The sequence below is a fragment of the Colletotrichum costaricense genome (assembly GCF_030867565.1).
Source record: "Colletotrichum costaricense strain IMI 309622 chromosome Unknown Scaffold_2.1, whole genome shotgun sequence".
Taxonomy (NCBI): domain Eukaryota; kingdom Fungi; phylum Ascomycota; class Sordariomycetes; order Glomerellales; family Glomerellaceae; genus Colletotrichum; species Colletotrichum costaricense.
This window is the reverse complement of record NW_026848231.1, coordinates 3,386,669-3,409,184: the sequence shown is the minus strand read 5'-3', so window position 1 is coordinate 3,409,184 and position 22,516 is coordinate 3,386,669. Positions and strand designations below refer to the sequence as shown.

Genomic DNA, 22,516 nt, shown 5'->3' with positions numbered 1-22,516 from the left:
CTCGTGGTTGATTACTTCTATTCGGCGTCAGCTTGACAAAGTACAACTGAAGTTACTGAACATCGTACTTCTATCACAGAGCTTTACATTTCAATAGTCGTTTCTATCAGGAGAATGAGATGGTAACAGTAATTCAAGTGTATTTACGATTAGGCTAGCCAGCCTCTGAAATGAACTCTCAAGTGCCAATCATTCCGGGGCGAGATAAGGCAGAGCGATTCTATTTAGTAAGAGCAATCTTCTTCATCTCCTCAAAGTTGGGAAGGCCGAGTCCCGTCACGGGATCCCAACCCTGAGTGCCGTTCCATGTCGCAAAGGGAATCACACCGGAGCCCTGCAATGGCTTGCCCGACTGCAAATCCGTACCTCCGCAACCCTGGGCGACGCCGGTCGTGACATCGGTGAGGCCCTTGAAGCCTCTCTTGTACAGCCACGGATTCATGAAGCCCATAGTCGGCTGTCCGGCACGGATTCTAGCGTCGTTGAGGAGTCCGACGAGGCCGGCCATCAACGGGGCAGAAGCTGATGTGCCACCGGTTCCAACGAGCTTGTTGGCGTTAACGATGGCGAACGGGGGGCTGGCGGAGTGGGCTGCGATATCAGGGAACCCGCGGCCGGTGAAGTTGGCAAAGGGCTGGTAGTACGCCTTCACGTCAGCGGGGATGCCGGTCTGGAGGTACTGGGCCACCATCGTCTCCTGGTACCACGCCTGCTTGAAGTAGTTGCTGAAGCCGCTGCCGGACGCCACCCACGTGGTCTCGGGCCCGAATGCCTGGGTCCCGCCGACGGCGGTGATGTACGGGCACGTCGCGGGGAACTGCGGCGTGAACTGCGGTTGGTTGCTGCCGTCGTTGGCGCGGCACGGCGCGCCGACGCCCGTGTCGCCGCTGGACTCAAGGACGCTGACGCCGCGCAGGCCCATCATGCCGATGAGATTGCACACGCGCGTGGCGTACTCGATGGGGACGGTCTGCTCGTCGTCGCCGTATGAGACGGAGAGCACCTGCGGGATCTTCTCGTTCTCCTGAGTCATCATGAACTGGTAAAAGTCGAGGAATGGCTCGTTCTGGTTGTCTGCCTGCGTCGGTGTGCGAAGGTTGGGGACCAGGGGCGGCTTGCCGCCTGTGAGGTACTGCGTGATCGGGAGGGTCTTGACAGCGGCGGCCATGACCTGGGCGTCGAGGTTGGCCTCACCGATGGCGCCCTTGGGGTCCTGGTGATCTTGTCCGCCGTTGACGAGAACGCTGGTGAACTTTTGAGCTGGCAGCTGGAACCTGCCCAGGAAAGCCGTGAGGTCGTCCTGGCGGGCGGACTGGTTGAGGAAACTGGCGAAGCCGACGCGGCTGCCTGCCGCCGGGTCGGCCTGGTAGGCGCCGTAGTTGTAGGCCAGCTCGAAGCATGCCGGTGTGAAGACCTTAGAGCAGTTGGCGGTCGCGCTGGGCCCGGTGCCCTGTCTGCGAGAGAGCGGCGCGGGCATCTGTGGCAGCTGGGCGTTTGTGAAGGCCGGGTCGGACTTCATGTTGCCAAAGTACGTCGTGGGCGTCACCAGCTCAATGTGCTCCGTCATCGCGTTCGGGAGGGAGTACTCGGTCGTCCGCAGCTTCATGGTGCCCTGGACGTCATAGTACGCAAAGGTGGCGCCAAGCATCTTGTTCGCGGTGCCGACGTTTGTCGCAAAGTTGACGAAGCGGCCGTTGTCCGTGTACGAGACGTCTGTGACGTTCTCGTTGGCGAGCCAGGTCTGTATGGCCTTGACTGAGGCCTCGGCTGGCTTGAACATGTCGTTGACCTGAGCCGCCGTCAGGTACTTACCGTAGTTAGGACTGTCCGGATCGGAGACATCCCTGAGCATGGGTTCCAGCTTGTCGATATTTTGCAACTTGATGCCGATTTGGAGGTTGATCTGCTGGTCGTCTGCGGCCATGTTTGTCATCTGAACACCGTTGGCGAGCGCGGCTGCCCTGGACATGAGGCGGGCTTCGATGCCGGTGAAGGCGGCCGCTAGGGCCAAAAGGGCTTTGAGAGGAGCCATTCTGGTTGGCCTTCCTTGTCTCTTTTGCTATGAAGGGCACGAAGACGGGTTGATGATATTATCGGCGCCGTTCGTTCGTGTCTCGCAGAGGTCCGAACGTAAGAGAGCGCGGCGGGGGAAGAAGAACAAACCAGACAGCCCAGCTATGGAGGGAAGGGGAATGAGAAGCACATGCGGATTACAGGACCAGTTTGTATAACGATCTGAGAAAACGCAAGAAGAGCCGATTGGGACGAAAACGATCACGAGTCAACAGAGAGGGATTCAGGTCCTACCATACGGAAGTGCCCGTCTCGCCAGGGAACACGTCTCGGCCGGCCATCGAAAGGTTCCCCCTTAGCGCCGGGAACTGAATCTCCCCTCGAAGAACTTCATGCTTCAACTAGGACAGGTGCGACAGTTGTGACAGAACTTGTCGTAGGATCTTCGCGGCGGAGGCCTTCTTCGTCCCAACATTTCTGCTCGCGTTTTGATCCCACTTAAGGTTACAGGTTTCCAAAACAATTGCAAATCTGCACGTTTCAACACACGAACCCTACCCCTTACCTGTCCAGTGCCGCCTTCGCAACTTGCCGGCGGAAAGACTAATAACTAGTCATGGTCCATGGAGAAGTGTAATGCAGGAACAATTAACCTTCTTTCGACGAACAATACACAAATTCTCACTCGGTCGTCGTATGCTATCTCGTTTGCGGTCTGCCATCCTCAAGCCTCATGATCTACTCGCTCCTGGGTTCGAGCTTGTGTTTGATTAACTCTGTCAGTGTAGACAGTAGAGCAGCGTCTAATGCCAGCACAAGGTCACTTGGAATATGATTTGTCGATCATCCGCCTTGCATCGTGATCGGTGTTTCTTTCGCTTTACTCTCCGCTGTTCTAGTCCATGGCCAGAAGGCAGCTTTCCCTGCAATCTGTGGGGGTGGAGGATGAACCGATCGCCAGTGTGATGTTCAAAACAAGCCAAGAGAGAACATAACAAGAGGTTGCATCTCTTGGCGATTCAAAAAAGCTTGATGCCCGTTACCGACTACCGAGAAACATCCCCGCAAATCGTCGGTGATAAGCAATCGTGCCGCTCTCTAGTCGTCGATCACGTTCATGTCAGACGCGCGTATAGTCTCGTTCGAGAATACATCACCTAACTATGGCTCCGCCCGCAGATATCAAAAACCCAATGTCCAGCGAGTTTACGAAAATCTTTCTTCGTTCTCATTCTAGCGAGTTCAATTGCGATTCCTTCGGCGCTTGTTTGGGAACATGGTGAGTTGCGAAGCCCAAGGGTGGCCTTGCGGAAAATGCAACTCGCGAGTCCGAGCCATACTCCTTTGATGCCAACCCTTTTTCGTTGTTCCTCGACACTTTTCATCAACGAGTAACAGGCAAGACAAGGAACATTGTGAAGTCATCTTCTCTTTGAAACTTCACAATTCTGAGTGCTTAGTGCGGTTTCGATGAATTCTTTGTCTAGGCTCATTTCATTTCCCCATTCATCTCTGCTAAATTACACATTATTCCATAAACATTTCGGTCAGGGGTCGAAGAAACCATCTCAACTTCCACAACATGAGGCGGTACTAAAACACGACAGAAAGTTCTTCCGACCGAGCGCCCTCACGACGAACCAGTACAACTTTCTTAAAAGGGTACAGGGGACTGACACAACACCATCAGTACCAACACTCTGTCCCGCTATGACAACCCGTCTGTGCGTCTCGAGATCGTTGCCGTCGCGATGAATTCAAATTGATTCACAGGAGGCACATAGGGAGCCACTGGTGGAAGAGGATGGGCATCCGGGATGACAATATTCACCAGAGCCTTTCTCCCGTCATACGGCGGCTTGAAGTATCTGCACGATGTCGATAATTTTCAACTCGTCAGCCAGACGAGCAGAGAAACAAAACTCTGAAATGACTTGCGAGTACGAAGGCAAGGTTTGGCCGGATACAAACTCACCGCGTGTCCCTGTAAAAGTGGTTGACGTAGAGTTCAAAGTTCGAGGCGGAACGAAACTTTGCCACCCTGAACTGGAAGGCGTCTGAACCGGCGCTCCAGCAGAGGACGCCGGTGCTGGGGTAGTTATTATCCGGGCCCTGGTTTGGAGTGATGCCGTCCCATTGCCAGGCCGTGCCGCAATGTGCTCCGCTGACTTCCACGACGTCTTCCGTGTTGAAATCGTAAACGTCGACTAGTTAGGGTAGGCGGCCGCCCCAGAAGTTAGTCTTGAAGGAATGCGTGGCACCGGTCCAGGCCAAGCATTGCACCGGTACGGTTTTGATGATCAACCGGACTTGATTACTACTCACATTTGAGAGTGCAAGTGTATCGCTGGTCTCCGTCCTGTTTACGGCAGACGGACTCGAGGTTGCTGAGTGTGAAGTCTTTCCATGGATACCGGAACTTGGCAGCTTCCTGTGCCTCTAGTACTGGCAATGCTGACACGAAAGAATGCAAAGACAACAGCGGAAACAATCTGAGGAATCTCATGATGAGCGTTCAAAGAGATTTCAAGAATAGATAACCTGGCTTGCTGAGAGATAGGTCAAGAGCTTTACAATATCGTTAACTCAAATAGATGCCACTCGACCTTTGGAACTAGACACAGGATCGATGCGAGTCCTTGGAAGAGCTTTATAGAATCTCGGGGAGACAGCATGTGACGGTTTCGCTGGTCTTCACGGTGGTAGCATGTCATATGCCCAGACCGCCCTTGACCAGGTTGCCATCAAAGACGGATCATGATGCAAGCAACCGACGGTATGCTCACGCGGCCCGGTGCGAGCATCCGCGGTTGTGCGTGGTCATACACCATGGCGATTGTGGATTATACGAGCTATCAACCGTGGCCAGATAAAGCTGGCAGTACGGCCAGGAGTGACGAATGCGGAAGGTACAGATATGATGGGATGTGCCTGAACACATCCGGATCGCTGCTCATCTTAGGCCTCAGTCATACAGTTGCTCAAGGCAAAACAGGTCTAGCAAGTAATAAGAGCTACCGACGTTCGACAGAAGTTACGTAGTCCACAAGAAGCCACTTGTGACAGCCCTTGCGATCAAAAATCAACCATGGCTTATAATGTCCAATTGCTAATGTGGTCATAGTAAGGCGGCAGAGGGGACAGAAAGAGGAACCCTGACCTTCAACACAAATGAGGACTACAAGAATCCCAATGACCACATTGTACCGCGCAGGAATTTGATGGCCTTGTCACTTGTCATGTACGCTCGGCCCGCCCACACAATTGCCTTCCATTCAGCGGGAAATCTTTCAATTTTATGTGCCAGGCTGAGCCGGTTCTGATCGTACATCCTCCATAGGATACCACGCGTCCTCGACTAAGGGACACTGACGTATCAAATCACATATAAGCAACGGCAGATCACAGATGATATTTCCTGGTGCTACCGGGAACGGCAAATTGCCTCTCTACCTCTACTGTGAAACTTCGTCTGTCGTCTGGACAGCGGAAGAGATGCCGCAGACAGCTGTTTGCTTGATACACGCTCTTTCCCTCGTCCCACCTCTGATAATTCACGGAACATCGGCACTCCAACAAGAAGCATATCCAGTCTTCTGGAAATGTAAGCTAGTAGCGTGATCAACTGCAGCCATCCAGCTGACGATGCAGCGCCCTTGAGCCGGAATGAGCGAGCTATGGAGCCGAATTTGGCCATCCATTCCTTTCCAGACAGATCTTGTAACTCCTGCTGCAGAGCAGTAAGCCAAAGCCTTGTCGTTCTGGTAGCCAACGCATCTTTGACGTGATACCGCTTATAGGCTTTTAGAGCTGTTATCGGGGGTCGCTTGATGATTCCCCTTCCAGTATGGGAGGCAGCGATCGAGCGGTAAGATTTTTGTTCAGACATCCAATAGATATACGAGGCTGGTTCTGGCAATTCTTGTGGTGTTTCCATTGTCGATCTCCGAGGTGGAGCCGTTGGAAGGTAGCGCAGCTGTTGCTAACTCGGCATTTAACTGGTTGCCCCACGGCTTGTAGTCGAAAGACAGGACAACACGTTTAATGGCATATGCTACTCTGATAGCCAAAGCTAAGGTTAACAGTCTCGCAGCACTCACACCGCTCTTCACACAGCTACGCTGACTATACGATTCACAATACAATCAAGCGATCACAGCGTTTTGTGCAGAGCATTCGTGTCACCGGTTCATGTAATTGCTCACGAAAAACAGCCTGGGTAACTAAGCTTCGTGCTGCCAGCCCACGATGTAACCAGGATTGATCTTGAAAACCCCAACGGGACCTATTGCCACGAGGGCTGTAGGTCGGACGGTGGAATCTAGGCACAGACTAGTCTCTTTGACGGCTGCACCTGTGACAGGCAAACGACAGACGGCGTTGCTGGTGTTGAGTGTCTTGGAGCAACAACTTGGCAAAGGTTAAACAGACCATTCACACAATAAGGCACGCATTTCGCCTTGGATTCTACCGGTCTCTAAGTGAATTGAGGACTTTTCTGGCAGCTGAGATGAGACGTAGACAGCATTACCAAGGCTTGTACATTCTTGACACAGTCGACGACTTCGTTATGGTCCGGCTTCTGGTAGACGGCTCAACAGAGATGGGTCATAACCGTCAGTGGAAAGACCTCCTCGGGACTTCGAATCTCGACACCATGACCTCATACTATAGTCCACTGCTTTAAACATCATATCTTGGAATACTAGAAAATGAATGAATCTTAATCATTATCCCACCCTGGCCAACAGCCGTGTATGAGTTCTTGGTTCGACAATTTTCCACGAGAACTCTGCTAGGTTGTGTGGAAAGCCAGATCTGCAAATTGACCGTAATAACGTCTCATTACGTGGCAAAGGATAGCAGCGCAACCAGCGACCAGCCGTGCGTTATCTTACCGCGGGACACCTGAAAACAAACTGGGAAAGCTGTTCTCAAACACATGAGCTGCCAAACGTTCTCCAGAAAACAATAGGGAATAACTACCGATACATACCTTGAGACGGAAACAACGATACTTAATCATTTTTGAGTGCGTCCGACTAGTAATTCTCTATGAAATCCTTTTAGAGTCACTGGTCCTGCCTCTAGCGATCTGGGCCAAGAGCGACCATGATTCGCGAACGTGCTTGTGATGGCAAAATTTGTGAAGTCAGGAGGCAAGCTCAGTTAAATGAAACGACCTCGAGGGTTTCATTGTCATGTTAATATACATTTTCCGTCAATCTTCTGAGTTTAAGACTCCTGGCGTCTTCTTCTCTAAGCCAGTCATTGTCTCCTCATACTTACTGAAAGAGTTAATCCCAACGACAAAACCTAGTAATTTGACCATCACTTGGATGTCACGTTCTGTGGTTTGAATATTAGTCGTCGCCATATCTAGCCCGAGATGACATAGGGCCTGAGTCCTAATTGCAGTAATCCAGAACTGATGTTGTTGATCCTCTTTCCTCAATTCGCCCCAAAGACTGGCCCTTCCCTACAGGCCCCCTTGAAATGATCAACTCGGTAGTGATGGCCTTCCCAGCCCACTGCCAACCACGGTCCTCATCAAATCATCCGCATCATCAACCTCTGCCGAGCCACAAATGTTATCAATACCCTGAGAGCCGTCCCACTGCAATGCCAGAAGATACATCACGGAAGATTGATCACCTGAAACGACTCAAAGCAGACCGGATACAAGGCTGTCATGTGATGGCCCGCATCGTTCATGTCTCAAAATATAACCACACGTCCTGGACAGGGCCGAGTCTCGAACCGCAGCTGGCAGGCTCCGCTAACTTATAGTGTCTGCCGGGGCCGCTGAGTAAACCGCGGGCCGCGGACCACGGAGACCCAGACGGAACGGAACCGCAGGCGTGCCGAGGAGGACCCCTCGGTCCTAAGTACCAGAGTGATGTTCTGGGCTACAGACAATCATCGTACATTCATGGTATCGTTAGTGCGGAGTTAAAGCCATTTCGGCCTCTCGCCGCATGATTCCTAACTTTTGAGAGTACAGACTTTCTCATACCATACTGGATCGCCTTACGTCGAGGGATCACGAGAAGTAGCTACCAACCATTTAAAAGCATCCATTAGACCAACCATGGTTGGTTTGCAAGCAAACAAGGCGTACGACAAACGTATCGTATTCCCCTGCTAGTGTTCGATTATAGAACGTGGCTTTGCTGCAGAGAACCAATATTTCGGCCGAGATCCCGGATCTATTGGACTCAGCCATGATGATGATTACTTGCATACCTTTACATCAGCCTTGCATGATGCATATGACAAGAAGAAGAAGAAGGGCAACCTCGGTACTCTAAAGGATGACCGCCGAAATGCAATCAGTTGTTGACGAAGAGTGTCTACGAGTACCACTGCTTTGTTTGTCACGACTCAAAGCTCTACACCGAGAAACATTCGATATGGAGATCACTACGTCTCAATTCCATCCAAAAGCACTTTCTCCCAACCTGAAAGCCGGCATTTCCTGGACTTGTATCCGTACAATGCTGGCAGCCACGAATGCAGTAGGTATGGCTAAATCTGCTGATTTCTGAGGGATCATCAGCATAAAAGGTCAGATGGCATTGCGGTGTCGTGTCATTGTGGATGGCGGCGAGATCTGCGGTCCCCAGCGGCCGGTGTTGAATATGGAGTGGTGAACCTGGTGGACCGTGGAGCCCCTCCTCCTCCCGCTTGCCCCCCCTGTCGTTTGTCTTAGGTGAGGTGAGCTGGAAAGAGCCCGAGCCATCCCTGATTCGGATAGGTCCAGTTGCGGAGAGAGAGCTGAGAGATAGAGAGACAGAGAGAGAGTCGCCTTCCATCGCCAATGGAAGTCCGCTCTCTGAAGACTGCGAGTCCAGAATGGCACGAATAGTCAAATCGGATTCACCCTGTCCAGGGCTGGGACCCGCTTTCCATCCTCTCCCAGTACGACGGGGTCTATTAATAGACCCTAACCACGCCAAACAAACTTTTTTGTAGAGGAGCTTGAAGCAAAAGGGTCTCCCCTCCAAACCCCATTTTTGTACAAGACCCCTGCCGACATTGGATCGCTTGGCCGGCCGTCGGCATGCTTTTCCCAGCTATATGCGAGCCTCTAAACAACTGCCCAGGTTTGAATGGCAGAAAATCAAGCTCAGAGGGCGCTGCAGTCGGTTGAACGGGTGAAGAAGACGATGCGAACAAATGCTGCATTCTGTGACGGCATCGTCAAGCCCTCGTTTGGTTCCCATAGGCCCGGAGATACAGGTCATTGGACAGTTGCTCCAGAGATACAAAGTAGCTTTGTGGACTCACTCTACTTCGTCCATTCGTACAGCAAAATGTCATTTCTCGCGATTCAATTCAAATGACGCAGCATGACTCACCCCCTGGTAGCTTCACTGCAAAAGCACACGTGTTTGTAATTTGCCATGAGCTGTGCTACGTAGACGGCATCGGTACTTCATTCAACATGAAGAACCTTACTGAGCTTACTCCGTACTGTCGGCCCTGTTTTCTCTGTCCCCAGTAGGTTGATTGGTAGGTAGCTTCATCTTGCTCTGGAGACGACTCCACCTAAGCTGTCTAGCTAGGCTCGAGGTCTAATGATTTGCCAGAGCTCATTTGCTCGGTTGTAAAGATAGCATCTAGCTATGAGGTTAGTCCTGTTAGTTGCTGCAAAGAAGTAGGATATCGTGGCAACCGCGTTTCCTGTTTATACCCTGAAAATAACTCTGCGTGTCTAGAGGAAACATCCCATCGCCGATGATGCATAAAACGAACCGGAGACTAGAACAGCTGATAAGCATCTTGAGACGATTGAAAGGCTGGAGCTTAGTTTCTTGCAAACACGGCGTAAGGAATGCCAAGCCGGACGTAGCGTTATAGGTGGAATGGCTTGTTCATGCTGCAGATATCCGTATGCTTGTTGATATGTTAATGATACCACCTCTGCGAATATGGAGCTTAAGCCTCATGGTGACGCTGTCCCATATTGGAGCGAGACAAACCATCGTGAGGTGGGGGAGGAGACACGGGCAGCAAGCCTTCGCCGAGAATAAGGTGAGAGAGCTCCCCACTGCTCATTTGCAGTTAAAGTGAAGGAGGAGGACACACGAAGAGAAACCATCTTGGCACGCCGCACCAGGAAAGTTATGCCCACAAACAAGGTTCCGTTAGGGCTGAGCTGTCCGAGCTGCGCCTGTTCGGCGGGGATAAGGTAGGTGGTACTTACATGGCCTCTGGGGAGAGTAATTCCAGATGCCCATCTCAAACTCTGTCGTTTGCTGTGAAATGTCATCATTTCCCAGATTTCCAAAAATTGCATGCCCAAGCATGTCGAATCTGTCCTCAATATTAAGATATCGACGAGGGTTTGCATTATCTCCTGACTTGTTTTGAGATGAAGAACGGCCGCAAGAGGCGTGCGCTTTTCTGCACGCTTGCAGGGTAGACGTGAGTGAGTGCTCAATGCTGTCGGGAAAGTCGTAGCCCAATGCTTGGGTGCAAAGCCTGGGATTTGGCAACCCTCCTTGCCCCTTCCCCTCTGGACTGTACCGCTCAGCTTGGGCAACGTACGGATTATGGGTGGTCCGCTTTCCCCGTCTACGCATGCTGTTCGGGGCTGAGTGTCAGCCGCAGGGCCGCACGTTGTTGCGTAGTCGGTGATTTTTGACAACGGGGATGCAGGCCAAGGGCCGGCTAGTCTGGGCTGGGTTTGGCCTGCTCGGTGCAGGGTGGCAGCAGCTCTCCCGCACTACCGAGTGGCCAAGAAGGTGACTGAAGGCGAACGAGGGTCTTGCTGAACAACGAAGGGTGGTCGTTGCTGACGGAAGATGAATGAGCTCGTGGTTGTAATTCGGACGAAGGCTTGTGTGAATCCGATGCCCGACGATCTTTGAGCCTATTACGTCCAGACTTGAGCCAAATTTTCGGAAGATCTGATGTTGAAAATGCCTGAGCCCGTGCCATCACCCTAATAACTATCAGATACATCGCTGGTGCTGACAGATGGCAAGCATTTGCTAGCCTTGAGCTTGCCTTGCTTGCCGCGAGCTCCGGACACAAACATTGCATGTAAGTAAGCTCAGAGTCGGAGTGAGGAAGATGTCGGATCTGGTGTCATTTGCTTGGCGGTTTATCTCTCTCTCAAGGCTTCCTCTGAATGGCCAATTACCCATCCGATAATTCGTTTCGCGAAGCAACATCTCGTGTCCGTGGCTCGTTCTCAGTGGGAAGAAGAAGGTCAACCGGGGAAAAGGTAATTGATCAGCCCTATCCTGGCGTGGGATCCCACCACGACACCATTCACCTCCTCTCCTCCGTTCTGATTACGCCCCCCTCTTCCACATTCCGCCCAATTTCCATCGGGTTGAATCGAATTTACCGTTGACATCCACAACTGACCATTGAGCAACCCGGAACTCTCGCCCGTCATCATCAATTCGTTGTCCAACCGCTCATCGTTTGTCTCTGCCACCCAAGCGCTTGGCTTTCGAGGCTTTATCTTTGGGTTGCCGATGACAAGACCTCGAACGACGACCCCTGAGGACGCGGATCGAAACCAGCCTGCGTTTCACCAAACGACCCCAGATCCCTCCCCCGCAGCAGCTGTAGCGTGTCGCTCGTCGCCCCCCACGAGTATCGAGCCTTAACCGCTGTTCGTCTGAAGAGAGGTGACCCCAGCCAGTAATAGAGGCAGCCGGAGGAGAAACTCGACAGAAAGACTCGAGGGAGGAGACTGCGCGTCCCTCAACCCTCCTTCGCAGCTATTCGTCTCTGGCCTGCGATTGCTGGTCGAGAACGGGATAGCGTTGCACGCCAGCACTGGCCGGACATACAGACAGCGTCTGACAGCCTCTATCAAAGCAGCCATCGGCAGCACCCTAGCATCAAGCCATAAGCGAATCCAGCTCTCCAGCTTGCGAGGAGTATCCGTACGGCGACCTGGGTTGACTTGTGCACAGCCCCAAGGAAGCCCCTCCAAGGAACCCAGACCTAGACCCAGTCGCCCAGCGCGGCATCCGCTTCTGCAGGTTGGGTAGCCAATCCGAACCAATCCATCTGTTCTTCTGCCTGTTGCTCTGGTGGTGGTGCTTCCTTTGGCGGGCACCTGCACACGTAGGTTAGATTGAACTTGGATGAGAAGTGGACAGACAGGGTCTCGCAGACGCAGAACCGCAGGCGCAGGCGCAGGCGCGCAAAAAATAGGAACAGGGACCAGCAGGACGGGCTGATCAATCTCTCGTCTTGCCATCCTCTTGCTTCCCTTTCTTGCTTGCCGCTGGTTGCTAGCTGTCATTGCTTCTGCCACTGCATCTCGACCTTGCACATCGACGGACAGACAAGATTCGAGCCGACATTTGACTGAGCCAAGCTGAGCTGAAGCGAAGCCTGTCCCGCTACGTTGCTGCGTACCCCCGGAAGCAAGCAAGCAAAGCTGCGCGTTCGGTCCACCATCCGGTCTTGTGTATCTGTCTGTCTCTGCTTTCTCTCATTTTCAGTCTGTTCAGTCAGTCAACCCAAGGGCTGTGCCGTTTGGCATACCTAGGACGATCGATTTGCTTGCTACCCTCTTTACCCGCAGTGTTCTAGTGGAGGGCAAGCGTCCCAAACAAGCAACAAGGGAACAAGAAAAAAGGCCAATAAACAAAAAAAAGAAGCCAGGTTGGACTGCGGCGGCTGCGCACAACGACATCACAGTGTTATAATGCCGGCCTTCGGTCGCATTGGAAGGCACCACAACCGCTCGCAGCAAGCACTTGTTGATCCGGGCGGAGAGGTTGCTGCTGGATCTGGCTCAGGCTCAGGTTCAGGTTTAGGAGGTTCAGCGGCATCGCATCCCACGCCTGGTCCTTCCGGCCCTGCTGGTGCCGCCGGTGCTCCTTCCTCCTCTTCTCACTCTCACTCCTCCTCCCTCGCTCCTGCCTTGAGTGCAGGCTCTGGCACAACCACGGCCAACAACGCCGCCGGCGCTAATAGTCTCAATCAAATTACCCCCCATTCAGCCTCGTCGACCGCCTTCAGCTCCAGCGAATCCTTTGACATCCACCCAAACCAGCTGGCAGCTCATCAACAACATCAGCTCCAACAACAGCAGCAGCAGCAACAACTCCTTCAACAACAACACCAGCAAGGGCAGCAAGGGCCATCTCCACTGCAACAGCCCCACGATTACCATCCTCCTGCCTCAACCTCGCGCAACTCCCTCCTGTTGCAGCACCACAATCCACCCATAGCTGATTTGCGCCAGAGGAGTCAGCAGGATTACACCGACTCCGTCTCCCGCTCCCAGTCACAGCGCTACCCGCCTGGCGTGGCCCCCTACTCCAATAACGCCAAAACCGGTGCTGCATCTAGCTCCGTCGACAACCTCAGAACTTCCGTCAACAGCACCTCATCTGCTCCCGCCTCCGCTCAAACTCAAGCAACCTCACCTCTTCCGCAACAGCAACCGGCCCCCGTCCCCGAAAAGCGATCTGCACGAAAGCTGCTCAGGAACATTTTGGGCGGATCGGGCCGCGATCATCACAACACCCCGCCCCCCCAACCTACCCCGCCAAGTTCCTACGATAACACCGGTGGTCTTGCTCGCCGACCGTCCAAAAGAGTGAGCAACCCACCACCCGCAAGAATTACTTTGTCCCAGCAGCCGTCTCAGCAGTCCTTGGACCAACAATCTGTCGACTGGCCGCTTACGGCACCTCATCAACAACCTTCTCCCTTACAGGGCGTCGGCGAGACCGAGCATCACCAATTTGCACAAGACCCTAACAGAGACCCTCGTCTACAGAACCCCGATTCCAATCGCAACTCCATTCGCTACGTCCCGACCGACTTCGACAATACCCCTTACGAAGAAGCCGACTACGGAGATCGCCAGCCACAGCAGATCCCGACCGTACAGGAACAGCACCAACACGGTCAGCAGCCTGCTTACGACCCCTCACAGCAGCAGTACCAGCAACAATACTCCAACCAGCAGCCTGGTCAGTACCAAGCTGGACCACCCACGATCTATACTAGTCACTTGGGTGCCGGTTCGCATCAAAACCCCGAGACTGTTTCCCAGTTGTCGCATGAATCACCCATCACTGATTCAGACGCTCTGTCGGCAAACGTACATTCCAGCCAAACCTCCCCCGCAGTGAGGTACGCAGTACAGACCACAGACAGCCCGCTGCCTCCAACACTTCCCCCTGCCCAGCAAGGAGGACCTCAAGCCCAGCAGCAGCAGTCGCAGCAGCAGAATATGGCCCCTCCCTCTGGCGGCCCTCCCCCGAACAGACGATCCCAAGAGACAGAGAAGGCATTGCGCAGTCAGGTCGACGCATCTGCAGGCCCTCCCGGTTACAGACAAAGCCAGACCATGCCTCCCACCACTGGCAGCGCCAACGCTGCCTTCCGACCAGGCGGTGCTGCAGACTCGCGGCAGTTTGAAGGCGCCACCGGAGAGCAAGGCCGGAACAGCCCACAGCCCTCCAACCCCGATCGCGACGGCACAGATCCCGACAAATTCAAGGAGCTTCGTAAGGAGGACATGATTGCTGTGTTGGAAGTGTGCTAACAAGTCACAGTAACTAAGTATAAGAATGTTAAGCGGTTGTACTTTGACGGCAAGACCCAGATCGATAACCTCAACTCTCAAATTGAGGTGCTGCAAAATGCAGTCGCCAACCAGCGAATGTCACAGTCGCGGACTGCCCTCGACGACAGCGAGTATATAACGAGATTCAGCCGTCTGAATGGTGCTATCAACAATCTGTCATTCAATATCAGAAAAGATTGGCGTACAGTACCGCAGTGGTTAGACATGTTCGTCAGCATTGATGCTCTTAAGACCGGAAAACAGGAGATGACAGCCGTTGGTCGTGCCGTCATTACTAGGTGGATTGTAGAAGAGATCTTCAACAAGTGCTTCCATCCCGGCCTCAACTTCGAGCTCAGCCGGCAGCTGAAGGAGATTGAGCTCAACATCCGCCGCTTCTCGTACACGATGAGCAGCCAAGAAGAGTTCGATGCATTGACAAATAAGGTCGTGAGCTGGCGAATGGCTACCCTTGAGGGTCTGCAGAGAGTTCTCAACTCCCCGGAGAGTGCAGACAACAGGGCGGACTTTACTCGGATGTGCACATCGAACCTCACGGCGACACTTTTCCAGTACATGACAGACCCGCCGCCAGCTGGAGTGGACGGCAGCGCGTCCATGATTGTTGAATTGGCCGTTGGCATCGCAGCCAACCTGCCGCTAGAGAGCAGAGATGTCGCAATTAACTATCCCCTACCTGGAGACCCAATTCAACTGAACATCATGGATGTCGAGAAGACGCCGCTTCCACCTTTGGAAATTCAAAAAGCGGAGGGCGAAGCAGAGGCCGATGAAGGCGATAAGGACAAGAGCGGCAAGAACCAACGGGCGGACAAGACCAAGAGCGGTATGTTCACAAATATACTCAGCGGTGGACCGCAGGCGGGCCGCAAGGGCAGCACTGCGTCGTCAATCGTTGGCACAAGTACTGATACCGCCCTTCCTTCAGCTCTTCCCCCTAAGGACAACAGCACGGTGAGACTTGCGGGCTTCCCGGTAGTGGAAGTTCGTGGTCGCCAGGTTCTTGTCAAGGCGACTGTTTGGGCACTTTGAGCGTGTTCAAGATAAGCCGAGTGCGAAGAAAGATGCTTTGGTGACCTGGCGGCAGTCCATGTAGATGAGCGGTATATCCAATCGAATTTGCTGCGTTACGAGCATGGAAAGAGGTCCATACTGGTTGAAGAGTCTTGGCCAGAAGGAAGGGGACAGGAGTCAACCATCAACAATGCGGATGGAAAGGGGCGGAATTCATGACTGAAGATTCACATTCATACCAGAAGGAACACTTGGATGTCTGCTCTCTACTGAAAACAGAGAGCCTAGATAGTCTCCAGGGTACCTTCACAAGTTGCTTGCTTTCTTGCCGTTTCTCACAACCATCCCATTCCTGATTCACGAACGTGTACTGCCCAGATAGCCGCAACGCACCTCAGGCTTGCGGCTGGAATCCCCTTTTGGCTCAATCAGGACACACGATGCGCCGTCGAAGGGACACTGGGGGCTAATGTTAGCTCGTGCGACTGGAGGTCTTTTCACACCCGTAATGTCAAGGTAGGTGACTGACTCTGTTGTAGTCCGCCGGGCAGACCTGGGCATCTCGCCCTGTCAAGTTACATTTGTTGCTCATCTGCGTACAAGTCTATTTCATATCGACGTCAGCCACCAAAGAACGACTTTATGATAGGTTTGCTCGCGTCGTTTTACGAAAGACTTACTCCTCTGGTTCTGGTCTCTTCCTGGCCCGGAGTCTGTCGCGCTCCAAGATGAAGCTGCCGGCGGTCGATATGGTGTGCTGCAGCAACGGCGCCGCTTGCGCTGAGAGCTAGGAAGAGGAAGAGGGCGAAGCTGAGGAGGAGGTGGAAGCTGTACATTGTGGCTCCCGATTCTGCGATCGTTTTTTTCTCGGCCCCAGTAGTAGCCTGACGCTGGAGCCTGGTTCGGGTTTCTATTCGATGAATGGCAGAAGTTCGTCTGGTTCTTGATTAATGATTATCTTGATCGATTCGTGATAGAGCGAGCATCGAGAGCTGACTCTAATTAACTGGTTTTGGAAGGAAAAAGGAGTCACCAATATGAGTCTGGCGATACGCCAAAGAAAGGAGGAGAACGAGTGGATGAAGAAAAGAGGGCGACGGGTTGTTACGGTGTCAGCGTGCGCTGTGTGTCTGTATATGAACGAACCTCACGACACCAGACGAAACGTCACCTTTCTCCTCTCTCCCCCTTCCCCAAACCCCCTCCTCTCTTGTCAGCAGGGCGCGGTCGTGCTCTTTGCACAATAAACATTTGAGACGAAAAGTATCCCAACGAGCAAACACATGGGTGGCGATGTCGTCGCCTGGTGTAGGAGGTACTTGGGTCACCAGGCAAATGGGTTTAGTAAAACACAGACCCCTCTCTCTGCTCCCATCCAGAGAAGTCATCACTTACCAGCTGTGCGTTATTTCTCAGCTTATATGTAATCTGTGCTTCTCTACTCCCTCGACGGACGTGGGTACCATTGCCATCGAAACGGTTTTGCATTTCCTCGCTGCGAAAGTATTTGCAGGCATGGGAGACTGAGACTGAGACTGAGAGGAGGAGGGAGAGAGGCTCGTGTGGGTGCAGTAGCTTGTCTGGTGTATGTTCTACCATTGGCACCGCACCAACTATTTTGGAAACGTCAATGCTCCCGCTGTCCTATCTCTGTACTTCTACCCTCTGGTCTGATTTTTTAGAAAGCAGAGACAGGTCAAAACTAGGTACCTATCCCCAAGAACCGGGTGACATGTAACCAATTTCATCAATCCACCAAATGCAAGCCAGTCGTCTTCCTCCTCCTATCCCATCAAATTCTACCCCGCAGCTTGCTCAGAACCGCCGTCTGGATTTGGGTTCTTGCTCTCCCAAAACCCATCCTACCAACCAATGTCGAGCTGCCAGATGCCATAACCTTTGGCCCTACAGCAACCTTCCAACTCAACCCCTCCATTGCCAGGGCAAGGATCCCTAGCACCTCTGAGCCATAGGCAGAACAGAGACCAGGCAAGGAAGTGGGGGTTGTCCCACCCGCCAGCCAAAAGAGCCTCACCGCCTTCCACTCCGGGTCGACAACGGCACAACACCCCGCCAAACTTCTTTTCGCGATGGCATCAAATTCGGATCTAGAGTGTCGGGTTGAAGGATAGCTGATCATTGTCCATTTTCTCGGCACAAAGAACTCGTCCTTTTACCAAGCCATCATACTACTTCTCGAAGTCCGGTTCTGACAACAACAGCACCCAAAATGGCATCTACCCCAGCACACCTGGAGCCCTCCAAGCTCGGGACAAAAGAATAGTTCGTCACTGAATTCATTACCCCTCCACGCCACGAGTGAATGGCATACCCCTTTCGCTCAACACCCAACCCCCTTACATCACCAAGGAAATTCCCCAGCTAACAGGTCCACTGAAACAGCTGGGCATCCCTCTACACAACCGAACTCACAAACAACGCTCAGAACCCTGAAGACCGCGGCACAGTCTGGTTCGACGACTCGGACGCCGAGTCAAAGCTCCTGACCTACCTCGAGGACCTCACCGAGTCCGCCCCCTTTGACCACTCCCTCCGCCAAGCCGACGCCACCTTCCTCGACCTCGGCTGCGGCAACGGCTCCCTCCTCTTCGCCCTCCGCGACGAGGGCTGGGCCGGCCGCGCCCTCGGCGTCGACTACGCCCCGCAGAGCGTCGAGCTGGCGCGCCGCATCGCGGCGCAGAGACAGCAAGCTGCCGCCAAGGAGGATGAGGACATGTCCGACGCACCCGCCGGGGACGAAGACGACGAGGCAGACGCCAGAGAGCCAGAATTCGAAGAGTGGGATGTCCTAAACGGACCCTGGGAAACCGTGCTCAACGGGTCCCAAAAAGACGGTTGGGACGTCGTCCTCGACAAGGGCACCTTTGACGCAATCTGCCTCAGCGACGAAAAGGACGCGCAAGGCAGGCGCATCTGCGAGGGATACAGAGGCCGCGCGCTCCGCCTCGTCAAGCCCGGTGGCCTGCTTCTCATCACGAGCTGTAACTGGACAGAGGAGGAGCTCAGGAAGTGGTTCGAGGGCCCTTCGAATGAGGGAGATGCGGGCAAGTTTGTTGCTGTGGGCAAGGTGGATTATCCTAGCTTCACCTTTGGCGGGGCCAAAGGCCAGACTATCAGCAGTTTGTGCTTCCAGAGGCAGGCATAGCTAAGGTAGAGCATCATGCAACGAGTTAGACGAATGACAAGACCTTCAAGATACCCCGCAAAAGAACGTCGGTCACGACGGTACTAGATAACATTCTTCGTTATTGCATCTCGTTTCTCTGACGGCTGCTGGTGTATCATACAATGTGTTTCTTTAATGGGGGAATGTCAGGCAACGTCACCTATACTCCACCATGCACGTCCTCCATTGTGCCCCATCTATGGTCGCTTCCATGCCCCTGGAGATATCTCTCCTAACGTTAACCACCAGTGAAAACCTCGCCTCTCTCTGTCTAGTTAGTCTTCTTCTTTTTCTGTAAAGCCTGACAGGGGAACCGGAGTAGCACCCAGCACCATGTAGCGTTTGGTCGAAGCATGCAAGGTAAGAGTCTTGGGACGGTCCTGATAAAAAGATTGGGAATTGCTTCATTACGTCTCTCATCTATGGTGATGTATTCATAGGTTCGCCAGAAGAAGGTCCAGACACTTGGTTCGCAGACGTTGTCGCAAAGTACCGCACGTCGACGTCGTCGTCCTTCTGCAGCTTCTCGAGCTTAGGAATGACGCGTGTTTGGATCAGTTCCATGCCTCTGGGAGACGCGGTGAAGCTGCCACCCTCCTTCTCCAGGGAGTAAATCGTGCCTTCTTCAGGCAAACGGCGGAGGACGTCAATCAGAACGCCATATGTCTTGGCGACGTTGAAGCGAATGTTGGGGATCTCATCGTCAACGAGCTTGTCCAACATGGGCAGGATCTTGTCAGCAATGACATCAAGGCTCACAACAGAAGCAAGGGTCTGAAATCATTAGCATCTCTGGTACCATAGAGGCGAAGATCTCAACTTACGGTGATGGCAAAGGCGGTTGTCATTCGGTAGAGGTAGTTGGGGTGGTTGCCCATGGCCATAACCTTGGGAATGATCGCCTCGCTCGCCCACTCGACTCCAAAGACCTCTGTAAGCTTCTTCAGGTTGTGCGTCGCCGCCTCGCGGATCGAGAAGACGGTATCGCCCAACCAGCTCATGCAGAGGTTGCTCAGCTTCTCATCGAAGAACTTAACTCCAAGCTGGCTGGCAAGAAGAGGAATGTACTCGATGATGGCCAGTCTCACACGCCACTGCTTGTCCTCAGCAAGCTGCACAATGGCGGGTAAAAGAGACTGGGAGAGCAAGTCGATTCCGATGACTGCAGAGGGGTTAGTAAGATGCTTTTGTTTCAGAAGCTAGCACATACCCTGGTTGACGAGTTCAAGCTTGGAAATAATGTGGAGGCGAACTTCGGGGAACTCGTCCTTCAGCATTTGCAAGAACATGGGCAGAAGGTGGTCGATAGTTCTGTGACGAATTAGTCGCTTGTGGCGGAAGTGTAGCCTTCATAGAACCTACTCTTGCTTTCCCAAGATGGGTGCGAGACCGCTGATCTGGGTACCGAGAGCAGCTCTGACATGCTGGGAGGTGTCGGAAACGAGATCCTCCACGCTGCTCATGATATCATTCAGAAGGACAGTGCGGTCCACAAGCGCACAGAATCCTGGTATTTGTCCAGCAATCGCAGTCCGGACTTCTGCCTCGTTGTCCTTGAGGAGCTTCACGAAAGATGGCACCAGATCCCTTGAAACGACCTCCTCATCGACAGCCTTGGAAATCTGTTTGCGCATTAGCGTGGCCCTCCCTACGAGCGTATTCATTCCTGCCAACCTTCTCGAATCTGTCTGCAATCATGTACCGAACCCTCCAGCTCTTGTCCTCGATCAGGTTTCGCAGAGAAGTGAGGAGAACGCCGTGACTCGACTGCTGCTCCTTGGGTACGACCTCGGCGATGGAAATGAGGATCTCGACGGTAAGTAGGCGGACGCTGTCCTGGTCGTCCTGGGCGAGGTGCTGGAAAAGGGGTATCATCTCTTCGACAACGATAGCGGCCGGCATCTCCTTGACGAACTTTGCCAGGTTGGTGGCAGCCTGGCGTCTGACCATGGGTGTCTCGTCGTGGACAAGCTGTCCAAACTGCTTTCGGAGGTCTTCTTGAATGCCCGGGGACACCTTCTTGTAGGGCGATGTGTAGAGACCGCAGCCAGACACCTTGGAAGTGAACCAGTCTGCTTTTGAAAGTCGGATGGTCAAGGGGATGAAGTATTCTTCGACTTGCTGAGAGGACAGCTCCTCGCAGATCTTGTTGAGGGACTCGACGGCCTGCTTTGATTAGGCGATGTGACTGGTGGGTGGAGCAGGGGGCAATAGCTACCTTGTCCCGCACGACGGGTTCCTCGATGGCAGCGAGGTTCTCGAGGGGGGAGAGGAGGACATGGCCCCATTGGGCGCCTCCGACATACTCGATGAAGTTGCCCAGCTCGCCGCTGAGAGCGACTAGCACCTCATCCTCGTCCTCAACGGACTCTGGTTGAAAGTTTAGATATTGGCTCACATAGGGATGGATGCGCAAGACATACCGTCGAGGAAGGGAATCAATTCCTCACGCGTGCGCTCGGCGCCTAGGGCGAGGGCGATGGTGGAGAGGCGGTGAATGGCATTGAGACGCAGGAGGACATCGTCGTGCTGGATCGCGAAAGGGTTAGCAATGTGTTGTGCGCTGGCGGCTGAAGGCTGACGTCGGGGTTGGGCTAGACAGGCAGAGTCACCGCCATACCTTTAGCTCGTCGATGAGGACGGCGATGGGGTAGAGCTCGTCCTGGGTATTCGGCGCGTCTGCCATGGCGAGCGAGGTTGCGCAGGCGCGTTTATCGATGGGAGGGTCGGATGATGTTCAGGAGAGTCGACGTCGTGGTTGTGAGCGATCGAAGTGGATCGCGTGCGGGTGATGCAATGGGTTGGTTGAGGGCGAGCGGCGGTCGTTGTGGGATTGGGGGGGCTCTAAAATCTGAGACGACGCAACCAGGATAGTGGTATGGCAGATATTATCAGGAGGTTGCGAGCATGCAGACCATGCCAACGATCCGACGTCAGGTTGGCGAAAGGCACAGCTAGTTGTCGTGGTGAAGTTCGTGTGGCAGTGGTGGAGGAGAGCGTGGCCGGGTGTTGATTTGAGATAGATAGTGGAAGCACGAGGCATGGGAAGGGAAGTTTGACGTGCTGTTTCTGAGGTTCGTCTTTCGCTTCTGCTCCAGGTGCTGTCCCACCCGACCAGAAATGGGCTACCTTACCGCACCTAAATTATCAGCTGCGGTGGCCACCTTAGTCGTTCGGTGATGGGCAACAGCATTTCTAGGCGCCTACGAGAGCCTGTATCTGTGACCGCCTTGGGCAAGGTCTGACAGAGGGAAGGTACGTACCCGTAACTTCTTGGTGGTGGATGTCGTAAGGCAGGGGTGCAGGAGCCAGGAGGAGGTGCTCTTTCCTTTCTTCTGGTGAGGGGCTGCTGCTTGTCGTTTGCTGCCGCATCTTCGTAGCAGCTGAAAAGCGGACTTGCAGCACAGGTTCGGTACTAACTGACGTATCGCTCCTCCAACGTCCTCACGTTCCTTGGAATTTTCTATGCCCTCTATAGCTAACACAATAAGCACCATCGGTAGCACTCTTCTAACTACCTTGTGCTTGAGACATGCCAACTTTCAAGTCCAGCTTCATACCTTCTTGGCCTGGTGAGATGTCTCCCAGGTGACCGGCCGAGGAGGGGTCATCAGCCTGCAGCTAAGCTACCTGATCATAGGTAGGTACTTTGTATGCACTACCTTCATGGAGGGGAGGGGTTATGGGACAGCTACATCATATTTAACGTTGTCCCGAGT

At 53.4% G+C, this 22,516-nt stretch overlaps 7 protein-coding genes across 7 annotated transcripts; 2 read left to right on the top strand and 5 right to left on the bottom strand.

Moving 5' to 3' along the window:
• Positions 1 to 220: 220 nt before the first annotated feature.
• On the bottom strand, positions 221 to 2,032 carry CCOS01_02775 (Pro-kumamolisin; the record flags this gene model as incomplete). The annotated part of the gene is made up of 1 exon (XM_060450963.1): positions 221 to 2,032. One exon carries the CDS (start codon positions 2,030 to 2,032, stop codon positions 221 to 223), a length of 1,812 nt encoding a protein of 603 aa, XP_060319613.1.
• A 1,689-nt stretch (positions 2,033 to 3,721) lies between these two features.
• CCOS01_02774 (uncharacterized protein) lies at positions 3,722 to 4,519 on the bottom strand (the record flags this gene model as incomplete). The annotated part of the gene is made up of 3 exons (XM_060450962.1): positions 3,722 to 3,881; positions 3,989 to 4,220; positions 4,339 to 4,519. The coding sequence occupies 3 exons, from the start codon at positions 4,517 to 4,519 to the stop codon at positions 3,722 to 3,724; spliced, it is 573 nt and encodes a 190-aa protein (XP_060319612.1).
• Positions 4,520 to 11,638: 7,119 nt separating this feature from the next.
• Positions 11,639 to 12,289, bottom strand: CCOS01_02773 (uncharacterized protein; the record flags this gene model as incomplete). Its single annotated transcript, XM_060450961.1, has 1 exon — positions 11,639 to 12,289. The coding sequence occupies one exon, from the start codon at positions 12,287 to 12,289 to the stop codon at positions 11,639 to 11,641; it is 651 nt and encodes a 216-aa protein (XP_060319611.1).
• A 408-nt stretch (positions 12,290 to 12,697) lies between these two features.
• Positions 12,698 to 15,628, top strand: CCOS01_02772 (uncharacterized protein; the record flags this gene model as incomplete). Its single annotated transcript, XM_060450960.1, has 2 exons — positions 12,698 to 14,516; positions 14,565 to 15,628. 2 exons carry the CDS (start codon positions 12,698 to 12,700, stop codon positions 15,626 to 15,628), a joined length of 2,883 nt encoding a protein of 960 aa, XP_060319610.1.
• Positions 15,629 to 15,967: 339 nt separating this feature from the next.
• Positions 15,968 to 16,446, bottom strand: CCOS01_02771 (uncharacterized protein; the record flags this gene model as incomplete). The annotated part of the gene is made up of 3 exons (XM_060450959.1): positions 15,968 to 16,069; positions 16,140 to 16,214; positions 16,291 to 16,446. The coding sequence occupies 3 exons, from the start codon at positions 16,444 to 16,446 to the stop codon at positions 15,968 to 15,970; spliced, it is 333 nt and encodes a 110-aa protein (XP_060319609.1).
• A 1,394-nt stretch (positions 16,447 to 17,840) lies between these two features.
• Positions 17,841 to 18,776, top strand: CCOS01_02770 (S-adenosylmethionine-dependent methyltransferase; the record flags this gene model as incomplete). Its single annotated transcript, XM_060450958.1, has 2 exons — positions 17,841 to 17,893; positions 18,014 to 18,776. The coding sequence occupies 2 exons, from the start codon at positions 17,841 to 17,843 to the stop codon at positions 18,774 to 18,776; spliced, it is 816 nt and encodes a 271-aa protein (XP_060319608.1).
• A 441-nt stretch (positions 18,777 to 19,217) lies between these two features.
• On the bottom strand, positions 19,218 to 21,483 carry CCOS01_02769 (uncharacterized protein; the record flags this gene model as incomplete). Its single annotated transcript, XM_060450957.1, has 8 exons — positions 19,218 to 19,571; positions 19,622 to 19,959; positions 20,008 to 20,108; positions 20,160 to 20,419; positions 20,472 to 20,963; positions 21,016 to 21,167; positions 21,221 to 21,326; positions 21,418 to 21,483. 8 exons carry the CDS (start codon positions 21,481 to 21,483, stop codon positions 19,218 to 19,220), a joined length of 1,869 nt encoding a protein of 622 aa, XP_060319607.1.
• Between the last annotated feature and the right edge of the window lie 1,033 nt (positions 21,484 to 22,516).